Genomic DNA, 15,921 nt, shown 5'->3' on the forward strand with positions numbered 1-15,921 from the left:
TTCCAATCAGTAAACTGATAATGTAATGTTATTTCTTAAAAGTAATGTCATTGATACTGACGTTGCCCGCGGGGTCCGCGTTTGCGATGATCGATGATTGACAGTGTGAAACCGATACGCATAAAGTTAAGATGACACGTCGCCACATTACGGGGTCACGCGAAGCATGTGCCCGGTAAGTTTATTTTTAATTACGGACGTGTGGCATTGGGGTCGCTGCCCGTCGGGCTATTTGTGTGTCGCGTATGCAGCATGCCGATTGTGTAGTGTTCTGAAATGATGGAAAAGGGCTTTGAATTATTTAGGTTATTTTTTAATTTGAGTAAATGCTGAGATGGTCTTAAATACAATTATTATTTTTTTAAATTCGTTATGTTATTGCGTAGGGAGAGTGGGTAACAGTGGGTAACGGGTAACAGTGGATCTTTTGCAATAACTTTACTAAGGTTACTTCTACAGGGGTAAGCGTTCACGACGTTACCGCTTTTACGCCCCTCCGTTTTCCTAACTAGATACCACCTCTCCTTCAGAATTAAAATTCGCAGAAATGAGCATCGGCTACCAAGTAGCTGATAAAATATTTTTTTACACAATTTTCAAAGAATCGTTTTCTTTATGGCTTGTGATTACAAATTCTTTCATTGTTGTGAACATGTTTTTAATGTATTAAAAATCGATTTATTACCTTATTTTAACCATAAACCAAACTAATAATTTTTTGTGTGATTTTTTTATACAACTACCATCAATGGGGAAGAGTGGATCATATAAAATTGGGTCACAATGGATCAAAGGAAAATCGGGTATGAAAATTAAAAGTTTTCTTTTAGAAAAAAAAAACATGATAATAAAAGCACAAAATTAATATAAATATCCACGCAAAGAGCAAAATCCCTGTTCTTTAAGTTGTAGCCAGTATGAAAAAAAGAAGATAATAAATCATCGCACACTATGAAAAATTATGTTCAACGGATATGATCAAAATGTTGCACATATATGTAAAAACTAAATATATTTTAATTGATAAATGCTCAAACAATGCAGCAGCTCTTATCAATTCGTTTTATCGGACGGTGATCCACTGTTACCCGCACATGGGTAACGGTGAATATTTCTCCACTTTTGTTTAAATTTTATCTTATTTTATTTCTAACTTTCCTTACAGTTTTTTTCTTAAAAAGGTTTAAGAGTTAGATTAATACTCTAGGCTTAGATAAGAAAATAATACAATATGAAGTTTAAATGGCGTAACTACAACTCTTAGAAAAAAAAGTCATTCCCTGTGACCCACTCTCCCCTAATAATAAAATAAAACTGATGTGAGGCATTCAAAGTTTAAAGTTGTTGATATGTTATTAGTCGCACTACGCGGTACCTCTCGCTCACCCCACCCCATTATAAGTACGCTCGTTCATTATAAGAAGGGACGGGCGAGTGATTTCAAATAGAGATCAAATTGACATTCATTTGTAAGTTCGAATGGGGCTCCGTACATCACAGTGTTAAGAATAGCAATCTGTTATCGAATCTGTTATTAGGAGTTTTATTATTTATTTTATTGTTTTTAGAATAAAGTGAATCAAACATTAACTCCGGTGCAACTATATAAAATTATAGCAGTTACTTACCTACTCATTCTGTATTCCCATCCTACAAGTTTGGAGATCAATAACGTGCTCTAATAATAAGAGACAATCATGTTTGCACATATACATAGGTAGATAAACAGCTGTGTTGTTATATCCAGATTTTAAAAACCCAAATTTTATTGTTTCATAATATTTACATTATGCAAATATTATGGCCTCGTTCATTCTTTTATTTGCACTTAATATTAATAAAAACAATCGACATTATAATAATGACATTGCCAGTATTTGTAATTGTAAATGCAATGCATAGTTAGCTTGGTCCTACTCTAGTTATTAACGTTTTTTCATTTAGTGATTTTAATTAAATTTGTTTTCATAACTTTTGTCATTTGGTACCTATACATTTTTATTAATATAAGCAGTGTTGTGAATAACGCTTATTTTTAGGCTTAAAGACTCGAGCCCTCAAGACTCGTAATTCTTGAAGACTCGATATTTGAGAATTGTATTCATTTATGGATGTAAGAAATCGTCTTTGCCGCATTTGAGGCGTTAAGCCTCGAGAGTCTTAAGGGTTCGAGTCTTTAAGCCTCAAAATGAGCGTTTATTCACAACACTATTATAAAGGGCACTGATTATCAGTCCGCCGGACGATATCACATCAAACTGTCAGTTGTTCGGAACTGTCAACTTTTTGTTCTAACTGACAGGTCGACATCGTCCGGCGGACTGATAATCAGTGGGCCCCTTAAGATACATATAGGTATAAAAGATATTATATCTTATAAAATTTACAGAATAGTAGCATGGTTAACAAAGTTCTGAGATACATTGCAGGTATAGAACTATTTATAATCTAAATATCCATTGTTGTTACGTAGAAATACCAAAGTTTAATATAGTTGTAATTTAAAATTCTAGTAAAACCCGGTGTTCTCATATATATCAGATTCAGTAAATTGCAGTAGTAACGAGCCACGGTAATTGTTACGACGTCTCAAATTATAATTTATATTCCCAATGGCTCATATTAGTTTAAACCTATTTGCAAATACCAACTGTCTGGAGATGCGCCAGAAGGAATCACTAACAGACACAACGACATTGTTTTCGAATAGATACCCATCTTAAATGGGATACTCTCAAAAATACATGTAATTTCAAGAACATTAGATGTATAATTGTTTGTACCAAGCACATAGTCTAGGCTACGAGTGTTTTTTTTTTTAATAATTAGGGGAAAATGCCTTACGTGTGGACCTATATTTGTTAAAAACTTAGTACTTTCAAACCATAAGGGGCTATAGACTCATTCAATGAATGTTATTTAGTAGTCAGTTAAACTGTTGCCTATATCACCCGACCATAAAAAAATCTACTGACACCGCATTTATTGGAATCGACTCCGTAGATAGGTGAACACACGAAACAACCATAAAAATTAAATCGATTAAAAATAAAACGAGCCCCGTAGGGCCGAAGACACATAATGTACATTATCCCATCATTATTGGCCACAGCATCTTTGCAGATGACAGTTACAGCTACTGAAGAGGTATTTTGAAGAGGTAGTTAAGAGCCTACATGCGATGAATATATAGACCAATGGCCGATCGGCCTACCTAAAGTCTATTTTTTTATTCGGTAGACTGAAATGACAGTTAATAGTATGAAATGACATTTCATGTCCATACTATTAACTGTCATTTCAGTCTACCGAATAAAAAAATAGACTATACCTACCTACTTAAAAATTAACCTACAGTACTGATTTTGGCGACAGTATGTAGTGGCTCCATTGCAACATCTGCTCCGGCGTAGGGATCGGCAGGTTGGCTCGAAACCGCCGGACTATACCTTTCGGCCAGAAGTTAACACTGCATATTTGTTCCAGGTATCCTCTTCACCGCTAGAAACACCACCATGTACTTCCTGTCGAGCGACTCCGGCGTATGGGAGATCTGTCGACATGAGTTCGTGCCCAACGCCACGAAAGCGACGTTCAGACTCAATGCAACAGTACACGCGTACGACTGTACGGCCGTCGGGACTGTTCCTGGACAATGTTATACAAGTAAGTGCAGAAATATGTGACGTTATCTATGAAAAGGGACCTTATTGTCGATGGCGCTTACGCCTTTATTAACGATGCTCAGATATAAATACAATGCCGCGCGACGCTGAGCGGCGTAAGCGCCTTCGACAATAAGGTCCTTTTTCATAGATAATGCCCCATATGGTTTTATGCGTTGACGATATCCCGTTAATCCCGGAGGGACGGCAATAAAAGAATTCCTTTAAAATTTGGATGGAAATTAATTCATAGACCTGCAACTTAAAAACCTTTGCATGACAAGTAAGCTTCTTAAACTTAGTTTCAAGCTTAAGATTATAAATGCTCTTGAACGCGAAGTAAGAATGAAGAAAACGTGTGAATAGATCGCGATAAGACGAAATGATGACCTCGCCGATGGGTAAGCGTCTATCATGATGTTACAGGATGGGCGCTAGATATTATCTCGAGATTGCAGGGTAGATCTTTAGGTATTGCAATGTTACGGCGACGGAACGGATACGGTATAATATGCCTTTAAGTTGAATGTTTATGCTTTCGTTTATGCACACAAATTAATGTTCCCACGTCTTCAAAACGGCTTGGCCAACTTGGTTGCGGTTTTCAGAAATGTCTAGTAAACATTAACGATGGATGTCAAATAAATTTTAACTCACTAGATGACGCTGATGACGCTATTTAATTTTGTCGGGAGGTTTTAAAATGTATTGCTTTTGATATTGAAATAGTAACATGAATACTTCCGCATTTGTAAAGACAACGGTAATTGCTTACCTTTAAGCAGGCCGTATGCTTGTTGGCCTACAACGTGACATAAAAAACTCGATTTAAAATAGACTTTTGTGAAATAGTTGGTAAATTTACGCTCGTTTTTCTTTTCCCTCGTCTCTCGGTTCGTAAAACATGTTGGTTTATTTTTCTCACTCCGCCTTCTGTTTTAGCTCATTTGGCGTGTCCATTACTACCCGCTGGTTTACTTTGTTATCAGATCTATTTCTGCGAAACTTGAAAGAAATCGTTAGGCATTTAGCAACCAGCTACTAAATCGTGTACGAGTTTACTTTACACGTAATACGGTAGGGTTAAGTGTTCACCTCAATGTTTACGGAGTGTGAAGTTCATAAACTTTATTAATAGTAAGATATTTGTAGCCAAGTATTTTTAGACAGTAATAATAGCATTAAATGAACTAAGTTTAAGAACCATTTCTCAGAAATTATTTGTGTTTCTTGTTGTTTCTTTCTGGTATGCTATAATCAACGGCTGATCTCCCCTGAGATATACATAAGGTATAAATATAAATTGCCTAAGAGATATGTTCATATCATATCATATCATTTAGATGATTCCATGTTTAAATGGTAACTATCTGAATGTTAGAGACTCCGTGACGATTGCGTGTTTATGTCAATCGTTAATTCGACGCCTACGCTTGTAGTTTATGACTGAACTTTATTTGCGTTCATTCGGACATCGTAATTTTCAGTTTCAGCGTCACTATCTTAACCCATAATTTCTGTTAGTGACGGGTATTTTAAATTGATAAATATAGAATATATTATTGTCTGGTTACCCAAATTAGTTTAATTCGCAAATTTATACCCGTGACGTGAATTAGGTAAGTGCCTACATCACCTACCGACGCCGTTATTATAGGGGCTCTGTTAAGCTCAAAATAGCAGTATCGAATTAGACATTTTGTACAATATTTCCATCCAAGCCACGGTCCTCATTAGTGACTGATATACTTAATTAAAATGACCAAAAATAGTCTACCATTTCACCAAATGGTTAATTGATACAGTACACACATCTTGTTAAAATAAAATAAAAATAAAAATAAATATTGGGGGACATCTTACACAGATCAACCTAGCCCCAAACTAAGCAAAGCTTGTACTATGGGTACTAGGCGACGATATACATACTTATATAGATAAATACATACTTATATACATAGAAAACATCCATGACTCCGGAACAAATATTAGTGTTTATCACACAAATAAATGCCCTTACCGGGATTCGAACCCAGGACCATCGGCTTAGCAGGCAGGGTCACTACCCACTAGGCCAGACCGGTCGTCGGTCGGTGTTAGATAGATACTTTTTGTAGTTTCACTGTATGACTACGAAGGATTAAAGTCTGATAAGACACTTACTTAGAGTCGCCTTTTGATTTTCTAATAAACGAAACTTTCGATCTTCTTTCTTCTTTCTTTCTTTCGATTTATTCTCTCAAGCCTAAATTCTCCCTTTCAGTCATTGTGCGTTAATCATTATAGTTCTGTTTTACAGGCCATATGTGATTGTAGCAATGTTTGTGGGCAGTCAAGTCCATTATTCATGAAAGGGCTTCACTGAGTGCTAGTTACACGCCAATAGCGTTGTTTCAGCGTCCCGCCGGGAGCCAGCTCGGCCCATTTACGACAAACACGACATTTACAATGTTTTCCTTTCAAGCATCGTGCTTAAATTGTATTTTCTGCATTGTTATGAGCATTTCCCTTTGCCAGCGTTCTCGTTGCTGGTGTATTTAATACATTGTCCAGGCTCCATTGTAACAATGTTGTAATGCAATAATCAATAATCGATGTTGCACTGCAATAACTGAACAGATTTTATTGAATCATAATCAGTGATCGGCACGACCCGTGTCGCACGGTGTCAATGACCTCAATCATTATGTTAACATGGATATGCCCCGAGATTTCGGTCTTTTTAGGAAGTCAGTATTTCCGATTGTAGTACATAAAGGTATTCCACACAGGAAGATGAATGATTTTTATCATTAAATAAAACGACATCAAGTTCAAAATAGGTATATAATCACATAGTAATATATCAATTTTTTATTTAATAATTAATTATACATTTTATAAGCTTATTTAACACTTTATCGTATATTTGCAAATATATATCATACAATAAAATTATTCTATTTAACAAAATCACGGAGTTATGTTATAATCTAATCATCTAATCATCTAATCATGTCCATTTCTGCTCGCAATCCCGCGGTGCGTCACGGGTCGTGCCGATCACTGATCATAATCTTAGGATTACGTGGGCTGCTTGGGCAAATAAACTAAATTTAAATCAATTTATCAGTTTGAAATTCTTTGAATACGTGAATAACATTCAGATACGTTAGATACACAAAGACGAGATTTTTTTTATTTTTTTTCTAATACATATTTAGTAGTAAGATCATTTACAAAATCACATATTCTAGAAGAATGCGGATGGCCTTAGTGTTTTACTATAGAGGCAATTACGAGTACCAATATCGAATACATTATGTACCTATCTAATATAAATATGTACATAAATACTGAACCTATGCTGGTTTCTTTCTATAATACCAACGTTGTCACAAATTTTATAAGTAGTTCTTGCTTCCTTTCAGAAATGCCTACTTAGCCAGGTCAAATAAAGATAGCATGTAGGTATTTTGGAACTGCTGATAGGTAAATAGCCTAGCTCACAACAGAAAGTTTCGTATCCGAGCGGAGCAAAATCTGCTAAATTTTCACAAAAAGTAAACACACTGTCGAGCGCGGCCCACACAATGTGAATTATAGTCACCGACAAAAATACCGCATTAGTTCTTTCAAGTCGCCACGGCGTTTCCACAGTTATCTTCGCGGCGTTACGCAGTATAAACAAATAAACAATGTGGCACTGTTTGTGGCCGCTACAGAAAGGGGACGCCGACAACCGAGATGGCTAATAGGTGCTAGCATCAATCAGAAAGGAACTAAGATACATAAATTACGTAGGCAAACATAGAATGTGGTGTGGCAAGTTGCAAAGGAAGTAATCGACCGTGTAGAGTAAGAAACCAGCAATTAGGTCTGTTATAATATAATGAAATTTATTACAGATTCCCTTATTACTAGGTACCTACCTAGCAGAATAATTCCAAGAGCAGGTACTTTGATAAAAAAAATTATTATCAGCATTCTCAAATATGCATTAGAGTTTTAATATTGAAATATATATAAAAGTATCGTATAAAGATAACATGCAATGTCAAAATATAATTCGTCTGCAAGGCTTACGTACCTACTTCAAAATAGACTTCCCGAAAAAAGTGTTCCTTAAATAGCCTACTGATATAAAGCATATGCCCTCTTACTTTGAAAATAGCCCAATAAAATATAAACCCATTATTATCTCATGATTACTCGCAATAAACATTACGCTTACGTAGATTAAAGACTAAAGTCGACTGAGATTGAAGCTTATAGGCATCTTTACATTCATAAAGGTAGTCTTCATAACAAACCGTCCTATACGCCATTGGCCATTGGCTGAAAAACAGCGCTGAAGTGTCACCCATGTAGGTGGGCATTTTCAGCATCATGCTGACGCGAAAACCGTTTGCCACATCATTTAGAAATAATTATAACTTATACTTAATATTATTAGAATAGTTAGTTTAAGTTAGTTAGTTTATATTTTGTACTTTTTTTGTGGCAATAAAGCATTTTCATTTCATTTCATTTCATTTCATTGATTTGGATTTGAGATAAAAGGACGTAAGGCGTTGTTGGCCCATAGACAGTACAGCCCAGCTCCAAAATTGCATGGCATATGAATTAATACTGATTTACAATATATCCAATGTGTCATTTGTTATACGGGCAAGGGAGACCGCTTGCTGAAAGACTTGGCGTAAAGAAAAGTCAGCGGCAAATACAAATACAAATACAAATACAAATACAAATGCATTTATTTCATTACTTTTTACATCAGTTCTTAGGTATAATATAAGGGTTAGGTAGGTAATTAGTCCATCTTAGGTATATGAAGTAAGTAGGTAAGTATTTATCTAAACATTGTGCAACAAATTGTATAAGTAATGAAAAAGGTGCGGGTACAGCTTGCTGAATTTAAACCCGCCCTTGGTCAGCTAATTGGAATGGTATTAAGATTAAATAATTTTTAAATTATGAAATTCACAATAAAAATAACCAAAACATTAGTATGTAACAATAGTCTCCTTACGGGGTACTTAATACAGGAACAGTATAGCATATCTTTCGTGTGGTTAGTATTTACCTAAAAGTTAACTTTATGAATTTTATATTTAAATTTAGTTATTATATTTCCGCATTATTAAAGACTGATTAACAGTCCGCCGGACAGTATCGGCCTGTCAGTTCTTCGGAACTGTCAAATTTGTGGTCTAACAGACAGGCCGATACCGGCCGGCGGACTGTTAATTAAGTCTTAGAAGGCATCGGGTTTTTCTAAATTTTACTCACTGCACGAGGTCAGTTTTTTCTATTGTAACGCCATTTTCGCGACGTTTTCGTAAAAGTTTTTGTCTGTCTTAAAATTTGTCTTAGTTTTCACTTCCGTCACTCTGCTTCCGCTATGCCTGTAAAATTTGCGGTTGTGCGCCCAATGACCTATATCAGCGTTCTATTTTGGTCGGCATTTTATAGTTTTCCAATTACTTATAGGCTTGCTTTACAACCATTGTTATAGAAGGATTCTTAGCCAGGCTTAAATTTGATTAGTTTGCCACAAGTTTACCATACCCAACTACTTATATGTACGACATTAACACTTTATTAAATAATAATAATAATAAATAAATAATAAATAAATATTATAAGACATTATTACACAAATTGACTAAGCCCCACGGTAAGCTCAAGAAAGCTTGTGTTGTGGGTACTCAGACAACGATATATATAATATACAAATACTTAAATACATAGAAAACAACCATGACTCAGGAACAAATATCTGTGCTCATCTCACAAATAAACGCCCTTACTGGGATTCGAACCCAGGACCGCGGCTTCACAGGCAGGGTCACTACCCACTAGGCCAGACCGGTCGTCTTATTGCTTGCGCCAGAGGTATTTCACTTCGAGCAATCATTAAGAGCACAGCAGCACAGTCTAATAAGCCAAAAACTCATGCGTTAGATGTGATTTACTTACATTGGTTTTGTTAGACGGTGAAGATACTATAAATAGTAGATAAACAGGTTCTATACCTATTCTGCAGGACTAGCACAGGAGCGGCGCGACAGTATCACGCCCATTATATAACTATTATGCCGGTAACTTTATATACGAAAGTTAGCAGTCTTTATTATTCCCTCGTCTCTAATAATACCCAGTTTAAAATGCTTTATACAACGTGAAATTTGCCAAATTTCTGTCAGTCTCAAAAGTTTCTTTTTCGTTTCCAACAGAGGAAATGGGGCCTAACATCGGAAATAATTCCAATAGGGTTAGCATAAAAAAGTTGTTCCATCGTATAGCAGCGAAATGATATCGGTCGTTCTTGCTTGTTACATACACACACACACACACTTGTCATATTTCGACACACTTCGACATAAAGGTGCATCCAGATATGGCTAAATGCGCATCGTGCGCTTCATTTCACAATATCTGCTCGCACGCTGTACATCGTACGTATGTAGGTATTACTACTCGTTTAGTAAATGGCTGGCAAATGATACTCAGGTGCTAAATTCATTCATTCGCTAAATCTGAATCCCCCTTATATGCCGAATTGATGTATGGACGACTAATTGAAAATGATTAATCTCTAATCATACTCATTTCGTTCGTCTGTAAGGTATTTGTAATATGGGCCTTGTTGCCTGATTTAAATTTCTAAATTTCTAAATAAATAAATAAACCCATACTAGTATTTTAATGACTTAATTCCATTATATAGCCTAGCCTATAAACTACCATTAAATCGTTAGTTTCCGCTTAGCTATCGTTGGGCTGGACGGACGGTTGATTAAATTGTATTTGTATATTATCCTTATTATAATTATACCTATAATGTCTGAAATCTAAGAACAGTTGTATAGGTTGGTAGATACATAGTACACATTTTTATTGTATATACCGTGAACGCGACGTTATCACAAGGATCCGCCGGTTGCTCCATATAAATGCGATAAAGACTCGAGTTTCTGAGGAACTTCTCAATGTGTCCGGTTCGTAAGGGTTATGCGCTTCCGCAGCACCGCCTCGGGTCCATTTCACTAGCAAAATAGATTGCTACTTGACTTGATGTGGAAAATAGCTTAAAACCTCTTATAATTATATTTCACAAATATAACTATATACCTATTATATTCTTTCGTAAGTACTTATAATGGGTGTGGACTGTGGTATATTGTACATTTTCTCATTATTAAATTGTTAGGTACCGTATCTTCCTTCAGTGACAGAAATTGAGTATGTAAAGATTGAGATTTTTACCTAGATCGATATAGTCCAGGAAACTTAGGCGACTAAGCGAATAATTTTATCATTCAAATATTAATTTAAATATGCAAAAGCAAAAAAAAACACATACTCATTGGCCTTTTTCTCTCTACAGTAAGTTCTATTCAGTAGCACAAGTTTTAATTAAATTTTAACAAATTTCCCGGACTTCCCCTATTGATTAAATCTACTTATTTGTACACAAATTGCCTATAACCCAATACACAAATTCCTCAAAACTTTTTTACGCCTATTTAGACGATAATATTTCCTCTTGAACAAAATAACGAATAACGCCATAACGAAATGCTTAAATTACGAATAGGAAAGTAGACAGTATAAAGAATTCAATTAATATTTTGATTTCTTTTCAGTTTGCACAAACTACCTGGCACAGCCGCTTGAAGATCTTAAGTTGCGTGATCCGGCTTACCATACTGAAATCCCAAGTAAGTTTTTTACTTGCACCTAAATAATATTTGATAAACGATTTATAAATTGTACTTTGATATTCTCAGTTCTCATTTTTAAAGTTACCAATTTTTGTGTTTGTTTTCAGTAGTCAGTTTAAAAGTAGTCAATGCTAAACCCGGGGGCCACGAAACACACGCTTGACGTTGACACCGACCGCATACTGAAGCCCCCATTCGCACGAGAGTTTTTTTAACGCGCGTTAAAAAAGCGCTTGAATCTGTCCGCACTCTAAATTCGATTTAACGAGCAAGGCTTAAAGTCGAAAATCCAACAACGCTGGATAAAAAGCGCCACCGCTGTCGTGTGAATCTGAATACATACATGGTTATCCATTTGTGTCATTGAAACGCTTTTTTAACGCGCGTTGAAAAAGCTCCCGTGCGAATGGGGGCTTACATTGGTTAGGCAAAATTGCTATTAGAACGTGCGCTTCGTGACGCGGCGTAAGATTCAGCGTCAGCTAACTGACGCGCGCGGGTGAAATTGTAGGTGAAATCCGTCGCATGCGCCTGCGTCAGTCAGCGGCGCTCATACTATTTTTTGGTAACCCGTCGCCCGCTCCGGGCACACGCGCGAGCTAGGGGACGCCCTATGTCGGCAGTTAGGGCCCGATTCGGATTTTGAACTAGATATCTATTAGACATCACCAAGATACGACAACGATATTTTTAAGATCTAGCCTGTCAAATTTGACATTTCCGCGATTCTGGAGATACTCTTGAACGATTTCCACAATGTCTAAAACGTCTCGTTATGTATTTTTAGATCTCAAAACGATTTTGAAACGATCTTAATACGATAATTTAACGTAAAAGTGACATTGGTTGCCCGAATTGAGCTGCAAAAGATATCTAGTTGAAATCTAAACAACCAGGTATCTAGTACATATCGTATCGTTCTCTTCTCTAGAACGGATCTTGTTTTCCGAATACCGCGGTTAGTTAATTTACTGAACAATTTGATGCAGGTTTGGTACGGACGATGACGTCGTTCGGCATCATCGGCCTCTTCGTGATGGCGATGGGATGCGGTTTCTCCGGGTATACGTTCAGGAATCCTCGGTATATGTTCAAGAGACTCGCTGCTGGCATTCATTTTATTAGCAGTAAGTTTTTATTTACCTATATATTTTTTTCGACAATGTTATATACCTTATTAATTCAAAATTATTTATTTGGACTCTAACAGTTTGGTGTTACTGAAGCAAACCAATGCCTTTCATTTTTATCCGAGAATATCCTATGAGGGCTATGAGTGTTTATAACAGGGATGTTGCGGATGCAGATTTTTTGACATCCGCGGACGCGGATGCGGATATTTAAAGCCTCACATCCGCGGATGCGGATGCGGATGTCAAGATTCGGTACTTAAAAAACGTCAAATATTTCATTTTTAGTAAATTTTATTTAAAAAAACGAAACGTTTAGTATTTGAGCAAGAATATAGGTGCGTTTTATTTAATAAACAGTAACTTGGTCGATTTTTCGGGATCTAGACGATTTCGTTATTATATAATGACGAAATTACCTAGCCTTACGCCGCCGCTAAGACGTTCCTGTTACCGACTTGGTCGACATCCGCATCCGCATGAGCTCCGCATCGATTTTATGCGGATGCGGATGCAGATGCAAATGTTGAAAATAATGCGGATGTTTCGCGGATGTGGATGCGGATGCGAATATTCGCAACATCCCTGGTTTATAACGAGTCAATAAGATTTATTAGGACTAAAACGGGTTGCGAAACGCATTTTTTCTATGGACGATCTCAACATGGTGGATTAGATGACAAAAGTATATAAATCTTGTTTTTTATTACAATTTCCAATATTTCAATCAAGTTCAAAGTAGACGTCACGTTCACGTTCACGAACGTAGATATTGAAATACAATGATAAGATTATAAAGCTACATATTGTTTATTCTGCATAATATGACAGTTTTTACAAGCTTTTATTTCACAATGCCTCTTTCTAACGTTCGAATGTGTTCAATAATTTATTATATTATGATAAGTAATGAAAGCAAACTTATCTTTGTTTTAGCATCCTGTACTTTCGTCGTGGTACAAGTGATGACAAATACGGTAGATGTGCTGGAAAAAAATGTTCCTGCCATCTATCCCAAGAAAGCGTACCATTAGTAAGTAGATTGTATTGGATCCCATACATTTCACGACTCTTCTCTTTCCGCACAGATTCTATCTTAAGAACTATTTGATATACTTTCAACATTACAAAGCAAGTTATGACAAAAATCCATAGTTTTTTTTTTATAGAATGTAACAACTGAAAAGGGTTACAATTTTTTGCAATTTTTGAAAACATAGGTACTTTAACATTCTTCTAAAGACTCCAAATTAATCAAAAAAACTGTTTTACAACGTGCTTTGGATTTTTAATGTACCTAAAATTTAACCGCTTTATTCTATCAGTATGGCACGGTATGGGAGGGTTTTGGCATGTTATCGAAGTGTCCTCAGGCATGCCGAGGAGTGCTTGTGAATGCCGAGGTACTAAGGTGTCTTTCCAGACATGCATGGGAACGCCTGGATATTCATGAGGACGCCTCGACATGCCTGAGAATACTTTGGAAATATGGCGAAGGGTCCCTTGCCGTCCCATGCCGATAGTGGGCCCCCTTAGAATCTTAACCCTCATTATGTTGTCCGATAGAGATTATTTTGAATATTTCTAAACAGCTTCCACATCAGCTTCTACCTGGCGGTGTTCGTGGTGTTGGTGAACGTTTTTGCTGCGGGATCTTTCCTGTTGTACTCGCGCAAGAGGAAAGGTGACAAGGCGGCAACGGACGAGTTAGCCATGGCCGACGAACCCACCATCATCGGGCGATGACGAGATGGTCACACCACATCCCAGCAACTCTCGTTGCTCAGGAAGCTCACTTCTTTACCTAACAGTGCTCAAAAGACCAATAGCTATAACAATGTGCAAAGTCTTCCATGTATTGTATTGCGCACCTGCACATTCACCTTTGGCCGACATCTCTTTTACCAGAATATACGATTTAAAGGGTGAAAGACCTCGTGAAAGTGTCATTCGAGTTCGTGGTCAACAGAAAAATTGTCACTCGGCCAAAGAATTCCTGTAGGAGTACATTTTCGGGGTTTTATCAACTTTCGTTCTTGGCCATTTGACATTATCATAATTTTCACAAATTCATCTGCAGTTGCGATTGAATTTTGGTCGCGTCTCTTCATTATTTTTGCAACTGGTGTTTGTTTTTTAAGAATTAAAATCAAAATAAGCATTAATTATATACATACCTACTTTTATCACAACCGAGTACGGGTCATTTTTAGTGCAGAGATTATTAATTGAGATTAATTTTACGTGATACATAAATTGTATAGTTAGGTAAGTATTTAATTTATTGCTTTGTGAATTGTGTTAGAAACAATACAGCTCAAAGATTTATTTGTAAAGTCACTACATGCATAACCTACAATACATAAACATTCACTCTAATGCACCTGATGGCTGTACGTTTTTATCACATAAAACTATGGTGTCTCTTAGACTATCCGCTATTTATAATAATTATAATGTATGAAGAAGCAAGTGTTATGCCTGCCTAATGTTGCTTAGTTATTTATTAGTGTAACTATTTTACTCATGGACAAATTGTGTATTCACCTGCGCATTTGTTGTATTACCTACTTAATAATATACCGGCACAATGTCTAGTCTTTGCTATGCCGAATGTGACTATTCAATCTTAGAAGTAACTGAGTTAGACAGTCACATTCCAAAACGCTAAGCGATCTAATTGATGTTTCATAGACCCCTGGTTTCACAGGCCGTCTTATTTTAGATATCCGTGCAGTTGTTTTAAAATTACTTGTCCTTCAGAGTCGAAAGGAGCTGGGCTTCGTCGAGTTCTAAAGTGCAGAGTTTAACTGCAAAATTATTGATTACATATATAGCCTGGTCTGATAGAAAGCTTAAGTACGTAGTATAAGGCTTGATTTACACATTGTTTAGTGAAACTACATACATTTGTTGCTTGCGTGTAGTGTCCAATGACTGTATGAACTTGCACTAAATACTAATCAATTTGTAAACAGGTCAAACGAATCAGTTTAGCTTTATTACTCGTACTCCGTAATTTATCAATTTAAAGAACAAACATGGTCCAATAATCGTATATGTATATTTTTAGTATAAGGTTATAAAACTTATAAATTATAATATATGTCCAATAATTTGAGACATTTTCTTATGCTTGCCTTATTTAAACTTTTCATAGGTTCAGGCTATATGTGAATTCAGTTTTTATATATCTGAAGTAATTTTTTCTAGCTATTTGGTGTCAGTTATTACAAGGTGTTGATAATACTAGTTTAAGCTTCGAGCAACACCGGCTTCCGACACGTCGGAAGGGTCCTCCCTTCCGATATCTTACCAAGCGATATCTTACCGTACAAATCGTTTTGCCGGTTTTTACGGGGGGGAAACGTGCACACAGTCGCATTTCTCACTCACCAGTCTCACCACGTACAA

At 36.3% G+C, this 15,921-nt stretch overlaps 1 protein-coding gene across 1 annotated transcript in view; it reads left to right on the plus strand.

Moving 5' to 3' along the window:
* The window catches only part of LOC134650828 (uncharacterized), a 27,467-nt gene extending 12,742 nt beyond the window's left edge, over positions 1–14,725 (plus strand). Inside the window, exons 4-8 of the mRNA XM_063505761.1 lie at positions 3,475–3,666; positions 11,300–11,374; positions 12,367–12,504; positions 13,444–13,540; positions 14,100–14,725. Coding sequence (XP_063361831.1) covers positions 3,475–3,666; positions 11,300–11,374; positions 12,367–12,504; positions 13,444–13,540; positions 14,100–14,253 — 656 coding nt within the window. The 3' untranslated portion in view covers positions 14,254–14,725. The remainder of the gene's footprint in view (positions 1–3,474; positions 3,667–11,299; positions 11,375–12,366; positions 12,505–13,443; positions 13,541–14,099) is intronic.
* The last annotated feature ends 1,196 nt before the right edge of the window (positions 14,726–15,921 follow it).

The sequence above is a fragment of the Cydia amplana genome, chromosome 9 (assembly GCF_948474715.1).
Source record: "Cydia amplana chromosome 9, ilCydAmpl1.1, whole genome shotgun sequence".
In the NCBI taxonomy this organism is placed as follows: domain Eukaryota; kingdom Metazoa; phylum Arthropoda; class Insecta; order Lepidoptera; family Tortricidae; genus Cydia; species Cydia amplana.